Genomic DNA, 21,890 nt, shown 5'->3' on the forward strand with positions numbered 1-21,890 from the left:
AGTAGGGACAGAGGCAGGACAATAGGGAAAGGCAGGACAGTAGGGACAGAGGTAGGACAGTAGGGACAGAGGCGGGTCAGTAGGGACAGAAGCAGAACAGTAGGGACAGAGGCGGGACAGTAGGGAAAGGTAGGACAGTAGGGACAGAGGTAGGACAGTAGGGACAGAGGCGGGACAGTAGGGACAGAGGCAGGACAGTAGGGACAGAGGCGGGACAGTAGGGATGGAGGGAGGACAGTAGGGACAGAGGCAGGAATAAAACAGGAAACACTAAACACAGAAACACTACAAAGTCACAAACACAAGAATAAAAAACAAGAATCCAATCAAATTCTGGTTCTGATGATGAAAGCTAACCCTGCTCCTGGGTTAGGGTTAGGGTACTTCCTGCTCCTAGGTTAGGGTACTTCCTAGGTTAGGGTTAGGCTACTTCCTGCTCCTAGGTTAGGGTTAGGCTACTTCCTGCTCCTAGGTTAGGGTTAGGCTACTTCCTGCTCCTAGGTTAGGGTTAGGCTACTTCCTGCTCTTAGGTTAGGGTTAGGCTACTTACTGCTCCTGGGTTAGGGTTAGGCTACTTCCTGCTCCTAGGTTAGGGTACTTCCTGCTCCTAGGTTAGGGTTAGGCTACTTCCTGCTCCTAGGTTAGGGTTAGGCTACTTCCTGCTCTTAGGTTAGGGTTAGGCTACTTCCTGCTCCTAGGTTAGGGTTAGGCTACTTCCTGCTCTTAGGTTAGGGTTAGGCTACTTACTGCTCCTGGGTTAGGGTTAGGCTACTTCCTGCTCCTGGGTTAGGGTTAGGCTACTTCCTGCTCCTGGGTTAGGCTACTTACTGCTCCTGGGTTAGGGTTAGGCTACTTACTGCTCCTCGGTTAGGGTTAGGCTACTTCCTGCGCCTTTTTGCAGCGTTTGATCCGTTCCGCAGGTTTTTTCAGGCACGGAGCTGCTTCTTTGTTTTACTCACAAGGCGCCTTCAACAGGTTAAAGATGTTAAAAGGTGGATTCTCACCAGAATCTGCTGTTTGAAATGTGAAGTTTTGTCAGGAGAAAAAGCTAAAAACTGTTTTAAAACCCATCAAACTGGATCTCTGTGAGGTTCGGCCCATTTTCTGATACTTTAAACTAAAGATGAATCGGTTTTCAGCCACACGGGGATTTTCTTTGCTAACCTAAGGTTAGGGTTAGGGTTACAGCTCATTCCTGTACGTGGGTTAGTCAAACCACCCTTAACTGATGTTTACTTTCATGCCTTTAATACTTTTCTTTCACATTCCGGCAGCTGTGTTGTGGTTTTGGTCTAAACTTGGGCTGCAGGGTTGTTTTCATCAGTGCACGAGCAGAAAATGATTGAATGAAAGGGATTTACTGTAACACCTGGTGATTGGTAGAGTTTACAGGTTTTGTATCTGTGTTTTTCTTCTATAAAATCCACAAAAATCTGAAGAGACGTTGGACTGCTTGTCTGCTCCTTCGCAGGATTTGGAATTGAGGCTTTAATCAGACCAGAGGCAGGATGTGGACAAACTTTATTAGCATCGTCTTGCTTGACAAGGAGGAAGTAACGGTTGTCTGGTGTGTGTGTGTGTGTGTTTGCATTCAGTCGTCATCTCCTCCCACCCCCTCGATAACTTTCCTCATCCACCGGCCCATCCTGAACAGGTGAGTGTAGAAGCCGTACTTCCCGTCGCGGTCGCAGCCTTCGCCCCAAGACACGATGCCGATCTGATACCAGCGGTTCTCCGCCGGGTACTGCACAGGAAAACAGTGGAATCACACGGGTCATCAGCTACTGATGGAGGCATTACAAACCCAGTGTTTGAACCAGGAAATGTCTGATTTAAGAAGTTTATTGTAATCATATTTAAACATCAAGAAACGTTTTGAAGCTCAAACTCAGGTTCAGATTAAAGGAACAAAGACGATGGCTGTGTTCGAAACCGCATACTTCTCCTACTACTGATACTACTCATACTAACTTGAACTTTTTTTAAGTTCCCGGATGCATACGGCTCAAACCAGAAACAGCTGGTGAGTTGTCTTAAAAATTGGTCAAAACCACCTCAAGCAAACCTATAAAATTTCATTAATTGAATTGAAAATATCAACGGAAAGCCAACCACAGTGTTCCATACCTTCATTACAAATGGTCCTCCACTGTCTCCCTCACAGGCGTCACCACGTTGGCTGTCCTCTGGGTTAAAACCTGCCACATACGCAGTTTTGAACGTTTTGACCAAACTTCGGGTTCAATCAGTCACGACAAGATATTTTAGAATGAGGCTTAAAACTGAAATTTTCTTTGTTAATGAACTCAAAAAGAAAATTACCAGCACAGAACATGTTGTTTGTGATCCTGACTGATGTGGACTTGCTGCAGGTGCCCTGGTCCGCAATTGGTAGGTGAATTTGCTGGAGGACTGTGGGTAAATTTCTGGCCGATGGGTTCCAGGTTTCCTTCAGGTTCCCCCAGCCGGTCACTCGCCCTTTAAAACCTTCAGACATCAGACTGTGGAAACAAATCATGTCCATGAACCGGTACTGCTGGGGACATTCCCCCTCTTACATCTCCAGCATAGCAGATACTTCAGAGGACAGCTACATAAAGACAGAACATCTCCAGCATAGCAGATACTTCAGAGGACAGTTACACAAAGACAGAACATCTCCAGCATAGCAGATACTTCAGAGGACAGCTACACAAAGACAGAACATCTCCAGCATAGCAGATACTTCAGAGGACAGTTACACAAAGACAGAACATCTCCAGCATAGCAGATACTTCAGAGGACAGTTACACAAAGACAGAACATCTCCAGCATAGCAGATACTTCAGAGGACAGTTACACAAAGACAGAACATCTCCAGCATAGCAGATACTTCAGAGGACAGCTACACAAAGACAGAACATCTCCAGCATAGCAGATACTTCAGAGGACAGTTACACAAAGACAGAACATCTCCAGCATAGCAGATACTTCAGAGGACAGCTACACAAAGACAGAACATCTCCAGCATAGCAGATACTTCAGAGGACAGTTACACAAAGACAGAACATCTCCAGCATAGCAGATACTTCAGAGGACAGTTACATAAAGACAGAACATCTCCAGCATAGCAGATACTTCAGAGGACAGTTACACAAAGACAGAACATCTCCAGCATAGCAGATACTTCAGAGGACAGTTACATAAAGACAGAACATCTCCAGCATAGCAGATACTTCAGAGGACAGCTACATAAAGACAGAACATCTCCAGCATAGCAGATAGTTCAGAGGACAGTTACACAAAGACAGACACCAAACAGAGTGCATCTTACGTCCTGGCCACCTCCTTGCTGGGCAGGCAGATGGGGTGGATCTCATTGGTGAATGTGACCGGCCGCCTTAAATGCAGCAGAGCGATGTCGCGGTTCAGATTTTCCTTCCAGTTGTACTTGGGATGGACGATGATTTCGTCGATGGCCACGATCTTCTCAATTCCGCGCTCAAACCTAGAAGAAAGGGTTTTATTTTTTTATTGTGGCTGAAAAGCCTCTCAGAAATGACGGGAAGAAACCGGACGGGCGGTGTTACTTGGCCCGGTTGTGTTTTCCCAGGCGGACCAGGATGTCGTTGGTGGTGAAGTTCTTGTTCCAGGGCGGGTACAGGATGCAGTGGGCCGCGGTGAGGATCCACTGGTCACTGATCAGGCTGGCTCCACACAGCAGCTCCTGTGGGCTGCGTTTGTACAGCATCACCTGCCTGCAAACAACAACGTCGCGCTCGCTTTAACCTTTTTGAATGTCGTTACTGGAAGACGTTCACAAAGTGCACCGAGTTACCATGGCGCCGAGGCCTCCTCGGCGTCGTCGCCCCCAACGATGCGTTTCTCTCTGTACGATTCCAACAGCTCGTCCTCCTTCGCGTCCTTTTTTGCTATCTTTTCAAAGAGTGGACGCAGCCCGCAGTCTGCAACACAACCCGGCGGCAAACTGGTCAGAAAGAGGGTCAACGACACTGCAAACCGTTACACCAACCATGATCCCCTGGATGAGGGTACTACCGCCAGTCGGGGTCCTTAGGCAAGGCCCCCATTATCCTACCTGCCTACCTGTAGGTCGCTTTGGATAAAAGCGTCTGCCAAATCCATAAACAAACAAACCGAGCACAGTTAGTGAGACTGAAGGATTGTGTGTCTGAGAGGAGACTCACTGTTTGACTTCACACCTCAAACTCCCAGTACAACTCAGAGTCCTGTCATCTCCAGAGATACTGACTACAGGTGGTCTCAGGACCGCAGGCTGAGTTCAGGGAACTGATCCATCACTTTATGGGATGGTGTGGGAACCATCAGCTCATTGTGTAGGTCTTAGGTCCTTCAACATTTTTACCACCATGTCTTTATATCTTTATCAAACTGATGAAGAAGGCTGGCTCTGAGCTGACTGTACGAAGAAGAATGCTGCTCCAGTCGATGATCACAGTGGACAACCCAAACATGAAACAACAGTGTGTTCGGTCAGAGGCTTCTTCAGCCACACTGCAACACAGCACAGGTTCAGATGCAACAGCCCTAAAGGCATAAAATGACCTACCTACGCTTTCAACCAGGCTGTAAACCTGTTAACCAGCTCGCTACCAAGTCAGACAGAAAGCAAGAAACTAAAGATGGTAAACCAGTTAGCTACACGGCTAACCACTCATTGCACCAGTTGATAACTGAGTCACTGAATCCATCACACAACCAACAAACGCTAATTAGCAAGTCGAGTTAATATATATATATTTATATAAACCGTATTTATTATTCTCGTACACATTCCTATTTACCACCCATACTCAATTCCACTCTCAACTGTTCTGCATTTCTAATTTTTATTCCTTTATGTTATCTTTTATGTCAACTCTGACAACGCTTAAATCCAGACTGAAAACATATTTAGCTGTGCATATGACACCTGAAAGTATTTTATCTGCACTCTTCACTTTTTAATTAATCAATTAATGATTATTTTTAATGGGTTTTTAATTTTTTTTCAAATTTTTATTTATATTATTATTATTATTTTATTATTATTTTTATTTTTTTTATTTTAATTTTCTATTTCTTTTTAATGATTTTATTGCCTTCCTGTGATTTTATGTAGCTATGAAGCACTTTGAATTGCCTCGTGTACGAATTGTGCTCTATAAATAAAATTGCCTTGCCTATGTTATTGTTGAGTGTTGTACTTTGCGAGTGAAGTTGTACCGATTGATTCTGAGTTTTCAGTCGTTCAATTTACTCACCAATCAACAATTCAAAGTTTTTGCTGCGCCGGTTCGTTGGCCGGCGGGTAATCCTAACACAGCCAGTTCGGGCATGTTGAGGTTAGCTGACGTTTGGGATGATGAACCAATGAACCAACTCACCGCTTTCTCCTTGTCCAAACGTGGCGGGGTTGAAGAACAGCGTCTTGGCCGGAGTTAACACCGAGCGTTCCCTGCCACCGGTCTCCGTCGCCTCGGCTCCACCAACCAGCGGATCATCTGAGAGACACGGCGAGACGGTGAGACAGCTGACCGGCAGTGGACAGGTAATAATAATAATAATATATAAGTTTTATAAAGCGCTTTTCCAAATGCTGAAAGACGCTTTACATAAGGAACAAACAGAAAGCAGAGACAAAAACGAGACATTATAAACAAAAAGGTGCCGTATTCATGGCCTGTGGGTTTGCATTGTACCACACAGCTGTAGGTCACAGTAGTCGATCGTTATGTTTCCAGATGCGTCCACGTAGCACCAGGGGCCCTCGGGGTCGTTGTCAGGGTTTCGGCACTTGTTGCCCTGCAGCTCCACCTCGGGGATGAACTCTTTATCCCGGCTGAGGGCCGTGGTCTTGGGCGATGACCACCGCAGACAGGCGTGGCCCCCCAAGGTGACGCTCAGGTCTCCGATGTAGTCTATGCCATTATTCGGCAAACATTTTTCAGTGTTGACAGGTTTTGGGGCCACAGTGGGTGGAACAAAGGCCTCACCTGGAAAAAGAACCGACTGTGAGTCAGACTGGTCAACACAACGCGGCGTTCTGACTGCAGCTCACCGGCAGCACCGGGATGTACAGAATGTGCTTCGGGTTTTAGCTCTGATAGATACTTGCCACATTTCGGTACTCTGCAGGTCTCTTTCTGAACTGTCGGGTCTTTGGTGAAACACCAAGGTCCCCCCGGACGGGCGTCAGGGTTCCTGCAGAAGTTCTCCAGCAGGATACTGTTCGGTTCTGAAGCATTATACTCCCTGCAGACCGGTAAACAGGCCGGTGAACAGGCCGGTAAACAGGCCGGTAAACAGACCGGTGAACAGGCCGGTAAACAGACCAGTAAACAGACCGGTGAACAGACCAGTAAACAGACCGGTGAACAGACCGGTGAACAGGCCGGTGAACAGACCAGTAAACAGACCGGTAAACAGGCCGGTGAACAGACCAGTAAACAGACCAGTAAACAGACCGGTAAACAGGCCGGTGAACAGACCAGTAAACAGACCAGTAAACAGGCCGGTAAACAGACCGGTAAACAGACCGGTAAACAGACCGGTAAACAGACCGGTAAACAGGCCGGTAAACAGACCAGTAAACAGACCGGTAAACAGGCCGGTGAACAGGCCGGTAAACAGACCGGTAAACAGGCCGGTAAACAGGCCGGTAAATAGGCCGGTGAACAGACCAGTAAACAGGCCGGTGAACAGACCGGTAAACAGACCAGTAAACAGGCCGGTGAACAGACCGGTGAACAGGCCGGTGAACAGGCCGGTAAACAGACCGGTAAACAGGCCGGTAAACAGACCAGTAAACAGGCCGGTAAACAGACCGGTAAACAGGCCGGTAAACAGACCAGTAAACAGGCCGGTAAACAGACCGGTAAACAGGCCGGTAAACAGACCAGTAAACAGGCCGGTAAACAGACCAGTAAACAGGCCGGTGAACAGACCGGTAAACAGACCAGTAAACAGACCGGTAAACAGGCCGGTAAACAGACCAGTAAACAGGCCGGTGAACAGACCGGTAAACAGACCAGTAAACAGACCAGTAAACAGGCCGGTGAACAGACCGGTGAACAGGCCAGTAAACAGGCCGGTGAACAGACCGGTGAACAGACCAGTAAACAGGCCGGTGAACAGACCGGTGAACAGGCCGGTGAACAGGCCGGTAAACAGACCGGTAAACAGACCGGTAAACAGGCCGGTAAACAGGCCGGTAAACAGACCAGTAAACAGGCCGGTGAACAGACCGGTGAACAGGCCGGTGAACAGGCCGGTAAACAGACCGGTAAACAGGCCGGTGAACAGGCCGGTGAACAGACCGGTAAACAGGCCGGTAAACAGGCCGGTAAACAGGCCGGTAAACAGGCCGGTGAACAGGGCGGTAAACAGGCCGGTAAACAGGCCGGTAAACAGACTAGTAAACAGGCCGGTAAACAGGCCGGTAAACAGACCGGTAAACAGACCGGTAAACAGGCCGGTAAACAGGCCGGTAAACAGACCGGTAAACAGACTGGCTTAAACTCGTTTAAGCCCTGTGAAGGTTAGGTGACTAGTTTCTATCTCTTTAACCGGATATTATCCAGTGTTAGTCTTCTTTTCACAGAACTGCATTTGTCTTATTAGTTAGTTAGTCATTTCCCCAATTTATAATCAGTTGGCTAGCAGCAGCTGCTTGGGGAATTTGTAGGTAATTGCTTAATTTGGTGGTGTCATGGTTAGTGAACTAGCTGGGTAGTTGGTTGGCTGATTAATTGGTTAGTTTCATCAACTCTTGTTTATTCATCGTTATGAGTAGTGGCTCGTTAGTTAACTGGTTTAACGGCCCTGTTAGTTGGTCAGATCTATATAGGTTAGGTATGTAGTTGTTAATTCATTACTTAGTTAAACAAACTGCCTGATTTTGGCTCGCTGGTCCTCAGTTTGTGAACTTCCATGACCCTGTTTCAGTGATTAAGTTTAGCTCACTTCCCTGCTTAATGAGCAGAGAGAACACTAACTTTGTTCTCTCTAGGTTTAGTTGTAACTGAGTTATGAGCCTGTGTGTTTAAGCACTTAATTGAATGCTAAGTTAGCTTGTTGTAAACTTAATTTGATGCTGAGTTAGCTTGTTGTAAACTTAATTTGATGCAGAGTTAGCTTGTTGTAAACTTAATTTGATGCAGAGTTAGCTTGTTGTAAATTTAATTTGATGCTGAGTTAGCTTGTTGTAAACTTAATTTGATGCAGAGTTAGCTTGTTGTAAATTTAATTTGATGCTGAGTTAGCTTGTTGTAAACTTAATTTGATGCTGAGTTAGCTTGTTGTAAACTTAATTTGATGCTGAGTTAGCTTGTTGTAAACTTAATTTGATGCTGAGTTAACTTGTTGTAAACTTAATTTGATGCTAAGTTAGCTTGTTGTAAACTTAATTTGATGCTGAGTTAACTTGTTGTAAGCTTAATTTGATGCTGAGTTAGCTTTTTGTAAACTTAATTTGATGCTAAGTTACCTTGTTGTAAACTTAATTTGATGCAGAGTTAGCTTGTTGTAAATTTAATTTGATTCTGAGTTAGCTTGTTGTAAACTTAATTTGATGCTGAGTTGCTTGTTGGTTGTAAACTTAATTTGATGCCGAGTTAGCTTGTTGTAAACTTAATTTGATGCCGAGTTAGCTTGTTGTAAACTTAATTTGATGCCGAGTTAACTTGTTGTAAACTTAATTTGATGCCGAGTTAACTTGTTGTAAACTTAATTTGATGCCGAGTTAACTTGTTGTAAACTTAATTTGATCCTAAGTTAGCTTTTTTGTAAACTTAATTTGATGCCGAGTTAACTTGTTGTAAACTTAATTTCATGCCGAGTTAACTTGTTGTAAACTTAATTTGATGCTGAGTTAGCTTGTTGTAAACTTAATTTGATGCCGAGTTAACTTGTTGTAAACTTAATTTGATGCTGAGTTAGCTTGTTGTAAACTTAATTTGATGCCGAGTTAACTTGTTGTAAACTTAATTTGATGCTGAGTTAGCTTGTTGTAAACTTAATTTGATGCTGAGTTAGCTTGTTGTAAACTTAATTTGATCCTAAGTTAGCTTTTTTGTAAACCTAATTTGATGCCGAGTTAGCTTGTTGTAAACTTAATTTGATGCCGAGTTAGCTTGTTGTAAACTTAATTTGATGCCGAGTTAGCTTGTTGTAAACTTAATTTGATGCCGAGTTAGCAGGGCTCTCAAGTCTCACGCAATGAGCGTGAGACACACGCATTTCAACAAGTTCACACGCTCACACGCCACACATGCCATTTCTCACGCTGAGAAATGATCAACTTCGTCGCATAGAAATTCTAATGGCCGATACTATAAACGAGTCAATGGCAGGTTACTGTGCGCTCGTACAGCTCAGAACTATAGCTCTGGTACAGCTGTCTTGATTTAGCAACCCATCGGCAAATCACAAAATAGAATTTCTCAGCCAATCAGAAAACAGAATTTCTTGTTGCCGGGTGTGAAATAGCTCTCAGCTGCAAGCACGCGTCCCATGAATGCACAGCGGACATAGCCTATTATGCTCTGAATGCTGCAGAAGTTGTAGACGAGCTGGAGGTGGAAGAGAACCGTCAGGATCATCAGCAGGTCATATCTTCATTTATTTGAATCTTTTATTAGTTACTATAGTTTTCCTACTCCTTGTAAAAGACCAATACCTGCCGATTAAAGTGTTCGTTGGAGTAGTAGACCTAAATATTCAGCACACACCCTTTGACATGAGCAAAAAATATGTAGGAGTGTAATTAGGCTTCCGCGGTTAATTTTTTTCAAAGGTGACTGGTATCAGCAGATTCCCAATAAGGCCATCTACAATTGCCAAACTGGTATTAGTTCTGCCGCACTGAAATGCTGATGCAGAGAGGGTTTTTTCCATGGTGGGGCTCAATAAAACCAAGACCAGGAACACTTTGTTTCTGAATGGAACTCTGTCATCCATCATGACTGAAAATGGCTGACATTGAGCCACAGTGCTTTAAATGGGAGCCCCCAATATCAGTCATCAAGCATCAAAATCTGCCACAAACACTTACAACACTCATAAACAAACACACACAGAGAGGGACTGCTCAAGGGGGCCATTTGGGGTTATGTTTGTTTTTCTTAATTTAATTTGTCTGTTTTTTTGTTTGTTAAGACTTTGCATACCTAAAACAATTTATTTTAAAATATCGCAGAATTTAGTGTAAAAGTGAAGATTTGTGATTTTGGTATAAATAAAACAATTTCTTTGTTCCTTAAGTAGCTAGTTTATGGCGATGGGATGCTGCAAGGGACCCCCCCCAAAAAAAACCCGAAAGAAACCCCCCCACGCACACGGCCCGGCCCCTGCCCCGCCCGAATCTCACTCCAAGCAAACTTGAAAACTTGAGAGCCCTGTGAGTTAGCTTGTTGTGAACTTAATTTGATGCCGAGTTAGCTTGTTGTAAACTTAATTTGATGCCGAGTTAGCTTGTTGTAAACTTAATTTGATGCCGAGTTAGCTTGTTGTAAACTTAATTTGATGCTGAGTTAGCTTGTTGTTAACTTAATTTGATGCCGAGTTAGCTTGTTGTAAACTTAATTTGATGCCGAGTTAGCTTGTTGTAAACTTAATTTGATGCCGAGTTAGCTTGTTGTTAACTTAATTTGATGCCGAGTTAGCTTGTTGTAAACTTAATTTGATGCCGAGTTAGCTTGTTGTAAACTTAATTTGATGCCGAGTTAGCTTGTTGTAAACTTAATTTGATGCCGAGTTAGCTTGTTGTAAACTTAATTTGATGCCGAGTTAGCTTGTTGTTAACTTAATTTGATGCCGAGTTAGCTTGTTGTAAACTTAATTTGATGCTGAGTTAGCTTGTTGTACAGACTTCCGGGTTAGTCAGTTGTCACTTTTGACCCGACTCGGTGAGCTGTGGGGGTATTTTACCTGTCGATGGGATGTGGGAATCGGCCCTTCCAGTGTTGGCAGATTCTGCCCGACTGAGTGATGTTGATGTTGCCCTCGTAGCTGACTCCGCTACCCGAGATGCACTGACCTGAGGACCAGGAGGCAGCCAGCGTGAGCACGCATGTGAGCACGCATGTGAGTACGCATGTGAGCACGCATGTGAGCACGCATGTGAGCACATGAACCTTTTCCCGGGAGCTTTGTGTTTACCTTCTATGCATTCCCTGACGACGCTGATGGTCTGCGTGGTTCTTATCGTCTGAGTTCCTTTGCAGTCTGGAGGACAGAGACACGGACTTTCATGTTTGTTTGTCTCCGGACTTTGGTCGTGTTTGCAGGGCAGTTTGCAGCTGAATAAACTCCACTGCACAAATAACATTTGTGATGTAATCTCAACCAGATTACACAAAATACAGTGAGTCTGACTTCCAGAGAGACATCTAAAAACCCAACGAATCATTGACCCAAACCGGGTTAAAAGCTTTAAGGTTACCATAATAAAGAGACTACCTGCTCATATGTCCATGACCAGTTACACTGAAAAAATAAGTAAGAAAAACAACAAATACAAGACAAATCTGCCAATGGAACTAGTGAAAATCGGCCTGTCCAGATTTCTTGAAATAAGATGTGATATTTAGGACTTTTGAGATAAAAGTGATCTTGAAATTAGCTTAAAAACCTCTTCAAATGTAAAAAAAAAGCTTGTTTCATATGACATGTGACTCAAAACAATTTGTTTTCAAGACTTTTTCATTTAACAAGATATTCCAGATGTATTGTCTTCAATCAAGTCCCTATATCTGGCTGAAATGGTGCTTGTTAGGCAGTTGTGTCTCATATAAAGTGTAATGAGATACTCAATGAGACAAATATACTTGGTAAGACTTTGATTTTTTCCAGTTAAATGTTTGGACTCCAGCCACAGGTGCACAAACCCTTTAAGACCCTTTAAGACCCTTTAAGACCCTTTAGGCCTGCTGCTGTTAAAGCCCCCTCACAGCATCCCAGTTAACCTTGACTGACCTTGAGCTACTCACCCAGGTACTTGGCCCAGAAGGTCTCCTGAAAGGACAGTTTGTTTGGTGAGTATTCTGAAACCATCTGCGCACGGTGAGAAGCGACGGCAGCAGAAACCTTACCGTTTTGTCCTGCTGCTCGAACACCTCTCTGGCCTCCTCGTGGTCGCAGATTTCCTCGATGCACTCCCTCTCCAGGTTCCCTGAGGATGCAGACGGATCATTTCAGTACAACTAATGTTGCCTCACAATCTTGGTTTATTATATTATTATAATTATTATAATTATTATATATAATAATAATAATTATATAATAATTATAATAATAATTATTATATAATAATTTTAATATAATAATATTACTATAATAACAATAATACTACTAATAATAATAATTATGATAATTATTATATACAATAATAATAATGATAATTATATAATAATTATAACATATATAATTATATCATAATTATACTATAATAATATTATAATAACAATAATTCTACTAATAATAATAATTCTAATAATTATTATATATAATAATAATGATAATTATATAATAATTATAATATATATATAATTATATAATAATTCTACTATAATAATATTATTATAATAACAATAATACTACTACTAATAATAATTATGATAATTATTATATACAATAATAATAATGATAATGATATAATAATTATAATATATATCATTATATCATAATTATACTATAATAATATTATAATAACAATAATTCTACTAATAATAATAATTATAATTATTACAATTATAATATTATTATTATTGTTATTATAATTATATAATAATTATAATAATAATAATAATAATTATTATTATTATTATTATTATTGGTTTATTGATCAGCGTCTGAATTCTTCTGAGTTAAAAACGTGCTGTAATGCCGACCAGGAGCCAAACTCACCCGGTTTCATCTCTTCAAACATCTGATTGGCTCGTCGGCTTCGAACCAGCACCTGTGATGCCAGCTGGCTGCTGAGGAAAACTGCACAGAGAAGGACAAACGTGTCTCACTAAGCTTCCGTTTATTACAGAAGTCAGGGTTTATCTCAGGAGCCGTTCTCCTCGGGGGGGGGGGGGTTTACAGAGGCAGAAATATCTGTTGGTTCAGTGGAATTATGAGCCCCAAAGACTGAAAACTAGGGATGGGAACTGATCAGATTTTTACGATTCCAATTCCATTTTCGATTCTGCTTAACGATTCGGTTCTTTGTCGGTTCCCTTATCGATTCTCATTTGGAGAAAAAGGACAACAAACCGGTCGATTAGCATCAACTTTGTTTAGTTTAGAAGTAACACGAGTCATGACCTCACAAACCCAACAACGGTGAGGTCCACATTGGTCTATCCTGGCCTGGGTAATTGAACTCTTCCTGCTCTGGTGAAAGGAGAAGCTGGAGGTAGAGGTGAACTGGGGGTAGTACCACCAGCCTCTGGCTCTGAGCCAGTCAGGCTCTGTCTCTCATGATTTCATCTAAATGTAATGCCTGAGAAGGCATTCATTTAACCTTAACCGTTACTAACAGCAGCTTTTACAATCAGGCAAATGGCGCTAACATGATAGGCAGTGTTTGTTAGTTAGTTAGCTGCAGTGTTAGCCGAGGACATGCTAACGTTGCTAACGTTGCTGGGTTCAGATTCACCAACGTTAATCATCCATTCATAGTTATTGCATGTTGGTAGTATTTCCTCCCTTTGGTGAAATATTTACTTTGCAAGTTGCCCTGTTGTCGTCTTTTTTAGGGATGTGTAACCAAACTTTCGAGCGTTTGTACCGCTTGGGCGCCATGTTTACTGCTGGCTGCTGGCTGCGCTGGACTCGCCACGCAACGTTGCGTGGTGACATCATTCGCGCCCACTGGAATCGATAAGGGAATCGTTTGCAAAATCGCCAAAACGATTCCAAGGAACTGAAACACTGGGAACCGGTTCTCAACAAGAACCGGTTTTCGATTCCCATCCCTAGTGAAAACACTACAATATCTGAAGTTTCAAAACTTAATTAAATTTTGACTCCTGATTTTATTGATTGTTCTTATTTCTTTCTTTTTTGTTTAAAATTTAAATCGTGCTTTTTAATTCTACTGTTTTAATGTCTCTGTAAAGCACTTGGAATTGTGCCGTACAGATAAACTTGCCTTGCCTTACAGTACGAGTTCAGCATGTAAAAGTCTGTCAGAAGAAGAAAATCCAACAGAAGCACAAAGTTCTCAGAGTTAGCTGATAAAGGTCGAGGACTTTAAGTGGAAACACATCTGAAGTGTCCCAGTTTGATCAGTTAAATTTGATAGTTAAATCTCAAGAGAAGAAGAGTTTCACCCAATCCCAGATGACTTTAACTTTAGATGTAATCTGACCGACTTTACTCCCGAACTCAGCGTTACTCTGGATTACTGTGAGGAAAGAAGGGTTCGGTACCGTGGTTGGACGCGCAGCTGTGCAGGACCAGCAGCAGCAGAACCGCCGCACACTGAAACCTCGGTTCCACCATGATCCAGAATGTGAGCAGAACCTCAGGACCGAATCCAACAGGCAGCAGTCCGTCTCTGGGAGTCTCTGGGAGTCCGTCCCTGCTCCCTGTGGGGGGATTATTGACCGAGGGGTCAAAGTATGAGTCAGGCTGGTGAGTCGGACATGTTTAATGTGAGTTTCCCAAATGTTTACCTCCAGTGAGCAACTCAACGTGCACGTAGTCTCCGCTCAGAGCTCACATTTGGCTTTGGTACCTGCTGAGGCGTCCACGACCACGGGTCACTGACAGGGACAACAACAAGGCGGGGTAAACAAACAGGGACAACAATAAGGCGGGGTAAACGGACGGGTAAACGGGCCGGTAAACAGACAGGGACAACAACAAGGTGGAGTAAACGGACCGGTAAACAAGCCAGTAAACAAGCCAGTAAACAAGTCGGTAAACAAGCCGGTAAACAAGCCGGTAAACGGGCCGGTAAACAGACAGGGACAACAACAAGGTGGAGTAAACAGACCGGTAAACAAGCCGGTAAACAAGCCGGTAAACGGGCCGGTAAACAAGCCGGTAAACAGACCGGTAAACAAGCCGGTAAACGGGCCGGTAAACAAGCCGGTAAACGGGCTGGTAAACAGACAGGGACAACAACAAGGTGGAGTAAACAGACCGGTAAACAAGCCGGTAAACAAGCCAGTAAACAAGTCGGTAAACAAACCGGTAAACGGGCCGGTAAACAAGTCGGTAAACAAGCCGGTAAACAGACCGGTAAACAAGCCGGTAAACAAGCCAGTAAACAAGTCGGTAAACAAACCAGTAAACAAGCCGGTAAACAAGCCAGTAAACAAGTCGGTAAACAAACCGGTAAACAAGCCGGTAAACAAGTCGGTAAACAAGCCGGTAAATGGACAGGGACAACAACAAGGTGGAGTAAACGGACGGGTAAACGGGCCGGTAAACAAACAGGGACAACAACAAAGCGGGGTAAACGGACGGGTAAACGGGCCGGTAAACAGACAGGGAAAACAACAAGGTGGAGTAAACAGACCGGTAAACAAGCCGGTAAACAAGCCGGTAAACGGACAGGGACAACAACAAGGTGGAGTAAACGGACCGGTAAACAAGCCGGTAAACAAGCCGGTAAACGGACAGGGACAACAACAAGGTGGAGTAAACGGACCGGTAAACAAGCCAGTAAACAGACCGGTAAACAAGCCAGTAAACAAGCCGGTAAACAAGCTGGTAATCAAGTCGGTAAACAAGCCGGTAAACGGACAGGGACAACAACAAGGTGGAGTAAACGGACCGGTAAACAAGCCGGTAAACAGACCGGTAAACAAGCCAGTAAACAAGCCGGTAAACAAGCCAGTAAACAAGTCTGTAAACAAGCCGGTAAACAAGCCGGTAAACAAGCCGGTAAACAAGTCGGTAAACAAGCCGCTAAACGGGCCGGTAAACAGACCGGTAAACAAGCCGGTAAACAAGCCGGCAAACGGGCCGGTAAACAGACCGGTAAACAAGCCGGTAAACGGGCCGGTAAACAGACCGGTAAACAAGCCGATAAACAAGCCGGCAAACGGGCCGGTAAACAGACCGGTAAACAAGCCGGTAAACAAGCCGGTAAACAAGCCGGTAAACAGGCCGGTAAACGGGCCGGTAAACAAGCCGGTAAACAAGCCGGTAAACGGGCCGGTAAACAAGCCGGTAAACAGACCGGTAAACAGGCCGGTAAACAAGCCGGTAAACGGGCCGGTAAACGGGCCGGTAAACGGGGCGGTAAACAAGCCGGTAAACAAGCCGGTAAACGGGCCGGTAAATAAGCCGGTAAACAAGCCGGTAAACGGACAGGGACAACAACAAGGCGGACAAATATCCATCCATCCATCCATCCATTATCTTCCGCTGGTCCGGGGATCGGGTCGCGGGGGAAGCAGCTTGAGCAAAGAGACCCAGACGTCCCTGTCCCCGGCCACTTCCTCCAGCTCTTCTGGGGGGACCCCGAGGCGTTCCCAGGCCAGCCGAGAGACACAGTCTCTCCAACGTGTCCTGGGTCTTCCCCGGGGTCTCCTCCCAGTGGGACGGGCCCGGAACACCTCTCCGGGGAGGCGTCCAGGAGGCATTCTCACCAGATGCCCGAGCCACCTCATCTGACTCCTCTCGATGCGGAGGAGCAGCGGTTCTACTCCGAGCCCCTCCCGGATGACCGAGCTTCTCACCCTATCTCTAAGGGAGAGCCCAGACACCCTGCGGAGGAAACTCATTTCGGCCGCTTGTATTCGCGATCTCGTTCTTTCGGTCACTACCCACAGCTCGTGACCATAGGTGAGGATAGGAACATAGACTGACCGGTAAATCGAGAGCTTCGCCTTCTGGCTCAGCTCCTTCTTCACCACGACGGGCCGGTGCAGAGCCCGCATCACTGCAGACGCCGCACCAATCCGTCTGTCAATCTCCTGTTCCATTCGTCCCTCACTCGTGAACAAGACCCCGAGATACTTGAACTCCTCCACTTGGGGAAGGATCTCATTCCCGACCCGAAGAGAGCATTCCACCCTTTTCCGGCCGAAGACCATGGTCTCAGATTTGGAGGTGCTGATGGTCATCCCAGCCGCTTCACACTCGGCTGCGAACCGCTCCAGTGAGAGCTGAAGGTCACGGCCTGACGACGCCAACAGAACCAAATCGTCCGCAAAAAGCAGAGACCCGATTCTGAGGTCGCCAAACCGGACCCCCTCGACGCCCTGGCTGCGCCTAGAAATTCTGTCCATAAAAATTATGAACAGAATCGGTGACAAAGGGCAGCCCTGACGGAGTCCAACCCTCACAGGAAACATGTCCGACTTACTGCCGGCAATGCGGACCAGACTCTGACACCGGTCATACAGGGACCGAACAGCCCATATCAAGGAGTCCGGCACTCCATACTCCCGGAGCACCCCCCACAAGAGTCCCCGAGGGACACGGTCGAACGCCTTCTCCAAGTCCACAAAACACATGTAGACAGGTTGGGCGAACTCCCATGCTCCCTCCAGGATCCTGCGGAGGGTGAAGAGCTGGTCCACTGTTCCACGGCCAGGACGAAAACCACACTGCACCTCCTGAATCCGAGATTCGACTATCCGGCGGATCCTCCTCTCCAGTACCCCCGAAAAGACCTTACCAGGGAGGCTGAGGAGTGTGATCCCCCTATAGTTGGAACACACCCTCCGGTCCCCCTTTTTAAAGAGGGGGACCACCACCCCGATCTGCCAGTCCAGAGGCACTGCCCCCGATGTCCACGCGATGCTGCAGAGGCGTGTCAACCAAGACAGCCCCACAACATCCAGAGCCTTGAGGAACTCAGGACGGACCTCATCCACCCCCGGGGCCTTGCCACCGAGGTGTTTTTTGACCACCTCGGCAACCTCAGCCCCAGAAATGGGAGGTCCCACGTCCGAGCTCCCCAACTCTGCTTCCTCATCGGAAGGCGTGTCGGTAGGATTGAGGAGGCCCTCGAAGTACTCCCCCCACCGACTCACGACGTCCCTAGTTGAAGTCAGCAGAGCCCCGCCCTCACCATACACGGTGTTGACGGTGCACCGCTTCCCCCCCCTGAGCCGCCGGATGGTGGACCAGAATCTCCTCGAGGCCGTCCGGAAATCGTTCTCCATGGCCTCCCCGAACTCCTCCCAAGCCCGAGTTTTTGCCTCAGCAACCGCCGAGGCTGCGTTCCGCTTGGCCTGTCGGTACCCATCAGCTGCTTCCAGAGTCCCACTGGCCAAAAAGGCCCGATAGGACTCCTTCTTCAGCTTGACGGCCTCCCTCACCACTGGGGTCCACCAGCGGGTTTGGGGATTGCCGCCACGACAGGCACCGACCACCTTGCGGCCACAGCTCCGGTCGGCCGCCTCAACAATGGAGGCACGGAACATGGCCCATTCGGGCTCAATGTCCCCCACCTCCCCCGGGACATGGTTGAAGCTCTGCCGGAGGTGGGAGTTGAAACTCCTCCTTACAGGGGATTCCGCCAGCCGTTCCCAGCAGACCCTCACAATACGTTTGGGCCTGCCAGGTCTGACCGGCTTCCTCCCCCACCAGCGGAGCCAACTCACCACCAGGTGGTGATCAGTTGACAGCTCCGCCCCTCTCTTCACCCGAGTGTCCAGGACATACGGCCGCAAGTCCGACGATACAACCACAAAGTCGATCATCGAGCTGCGGCCTAGGGTGTCCTGGTGCCAAGTGCACATATGGACACCCTTATGCCTGAACATGGTGTTCGTTATGGACAATCCGTGACGAGCACAGAAGTCCAACAACAAAACACCACTCTGATTCAGATCGGGGGGGCCGTTCCTCCCAATCACGCCCCTCCAGGTCTCACTGTCATTGCCCACGTGAGCATTGAAGTCCCCCAGCAGGACGAGGGAGTCTCCCGGAGGAGCACTCTCTAGTGCCTCCTCCAGGGACTCCCAAAAGGGTGGGTACTCTGAACTGCCGTTCGGTGCATAAGCACAAACAACAGTCAGGACCCGTCCCCCCACCCTAAGGCGGAGGGAGGCTACCCTCTCGTCTACCGGGGTGAACCCCAATGTACAGGTGCACAGCCGGGGGGCAATAAGTATGCCTACACCTGCTTTACGCCTCTCACCGCGGGCAACTCCAGAGTGGAAGAGAGTCCAACCCCTCTCGAGGAGGCTGGTTCCGGAGCCCAAGCCATGCGTCGAGGTGAGTCCGACTATATCTAGCCGGAACCGCTCAGCCTCGCGCACCAGCTCAGGCTCCTTCCCCAGCAGAGAGGTGACGTTCCACGTCCCAAGAGCCAGCTTCAGTAGCCGAGGATCAGACCGCCAAGGTCCCTGCCTTCGGCTGCCGCCCAGCTCACATTGCACCCGACCCCCATGGCCCCTCCCACGGGTGGTGAGCCCGTAGGAAGGGGGACCCGTGTCGTTTCTTCGGGCTGTGCCCGACCGAGCCCCACGGGCACAGACCCGGCCACCAGGCGCTCGCCGGCGGGCCCCACCCCTGGGCCTGGCTCCAGGGGGAGGCCCCGGTGACCCGCGTCCGGGCAAGGGAACACGGCGTCCAAAAGTATCACTCATCATAGGGGTCTTGTGAGCTGTTCTTTGTCTGGTCCCTCATCTAGGATCTGTTTGCCATGGGTGACCCTACCAGGGGCTTAAAGCCCCAGACAACATAGCTCCCAGACTCATTGGGGCACGCAAACCCCCCCACCACAGTAAGGTGACAGCTCAAGGGGGAGCGACAGCTCAAGGGGGAGCGGACAAATAGTGTCTATTTATTGCAAATGCTTAACAAGGTAGATTGAAGTAGATTCAATAATAAACTATTACGCCCCAAATGTGAATTATTATTAAAGATTATTAAAGATATCATAATTAAATTTATATAAACACAGATGTGTCTCCATCAGTTGTTTCTGTAGCTTAGCAACAGCTCAGCTGATGATGTCAAAACGCAGCGTCAGCAGGTAACTCAGGTGACCTCTCAGCAGACAACACGGACAGAAAACCCTGTGTTCGAAACCGCATACTACATACTGCATACTAAATACTGCATACTAAATACTGCATACTACATACGGCATATAACATACTACATTATACATACTGCATACTACAAACTACATACTGCATACTACATACTACATACTACATACTGCATACTGCATACTACATACTACATACTGCATACTAGATACTACATACTATATACTGCATACTACATACTACATACTACATACTACATACTACATACTGCATACTACATACAATATACTACATACTGCACACTACATACTGCATACTACATACTGCATACTGCATACTGCATACTACATACTGCATACTACATACTGCATACTACATACTACATACTACATACTGCATACTGCATACTGCATACTGCATACTACATACTGCATACTACATACTGCATACTGCATACTACATACTACATACTGCATACTAGATACTAGATACTACATACTATATACTGCATACTACATACTACATACTGCATACTACATACTGCATACTACATACTGCATACTGCATACTGCATACTACATACTGCATACTACATACTGTATACTACATACTACATACTACATACTGCATACTGCATACTGCATACTGCATACTACATACTGCATACTACATACTACATACTGCATACTGCATACTGCATACTACATACTACATACTACATACTGCATACTGCATACTGCATACTACATACTACATACTGCATACTACATACTGCATACTACATACTACATACTACATACTGCATACTGCATACTACATACTGCATACTACATACTACATACTACATACTGCATACTACATACTGCATACTGCATACTACATACTGCATACTGCATACTACATACTGCATACTACATACTGCATACTACATACTGCATACTACATACTGCACACTGCATACTGCACACTACATACTGCATACTACATACTGCATACTGCATACTGCATACTGCATACTGCATACTACATACTGCACACTACATACTGCATACTACATACTGCATACTGCATACTGCATACTACATACTGCATACTACATACTGCATACTACATACTGCATACTACATACTGCATACTGCATACTGCATACTACATACTGCACACTACATACTGCATACTACATACTGCATACTGCATACTGCATACTACATACTGCATACTACATACTGCATACTGCATACTGCATACTACATACTGCACACTACATACTGCATACTACATACTCCATACTGCATACTGCATACTACATACTGCATACTACATACTGCATACTACATACTACATACTACATACTGCATACTGCATACTACATACTGCATACTACATACTGCATACTACATACTACATACTACATACTGCATACTGCATACTGCATCCTACATACTACATACTGCATACTAGATACTAGATACTACATACTATATACTGCATACTACATACTACATACTACATACTACATACTGCATACTACATACAATATACTACATACTGCACACTACATACTGCATACTACATACTGCATACTGCATACTGCATACTACATACTGCATACTACATACTGCATACTACATACTACATACTGCATACTGCATACTACATACTGCCATACTGCATACTACATACTACATACTGATCGATCAGACAGTATGCAGAGCGTTTACCCACAATGCATTTTGCTCCTGCCCGAGCTGAAATCAGCCGGCCTGAAGCTGATTTCTCTTAAGCTCTAAACTCTGTAACCTTTAGCAACATTTGAAACATTTTCAGGAGAGAAAGTAGTCGTTTAGACCCCCAACGTGTTGAAAACCTGACAAAATACCGGCTGTTTACAATTTTGTTCCCACGAATTCGGCGCTACTAAAGCTAGCTGCA

The 21,890-nt window shown here is 45.7% G+C and overlaps 1 protein-coding gene across 1 annotated transcript; it reads right to left on the reverse strand.

Moving 5' to 3' along the window:
* Window positions 1-1,542: 1,542 nt before the first annotated feature.
* f2 (coagulation factor II (thrombin)) lies at window positions 1,543-14,493 on the reverse strand. Its single transcript, XM_075477258.1, has 15 exons — window positions 14,421-14,493; window positions 12,907-12,987; window positions 12,093-12,172; window positions 11,991-12,015; window positions 11,161-11,226; window positions 10,930-11,038; window positions 6,119-6,255; window positions 5,703-5,996; window positions 5,388-5,504; window positions 3,818-3,944; window positions 3,570-3,737; window positions 3,314-3,487; window positions 2,323-2,501; window positions 2,128-2,198; window positions 1,543-1,744 (listed from the first exon to the last, which is right to left on the reverse strand). Exons 1-15 carry the CDS (start codon window positions 14,491-14,493, stop codon window positions 1,592-1,594), a joined length of 1,854 nt encoding a protein of 617 aa, XP_075333373.1. The 3' UTR covers window positions 1,543-1,591.
* Between the last annotated feature and the right edge of the window lie 7,397 nt (window positions 14,494-21,890).

The sequence above is a fragment of the Odontesthes bonariensis genome, chromosome 11, assembly GCF_027942865.1.
Source record: "Odontesthes bonariensis isolate fOdoBon6 chromosome 11, fOdoBon6.hap1, whole genome shotgun sequence".
Taxonomy (NCBI): domain Eukaryota; kingdom Metazoa; phylum Chordata; class Actinopteri; order Atheriniformes; family Atherinopsidae; genus Odontesthes; species Odontesthes bonariensis.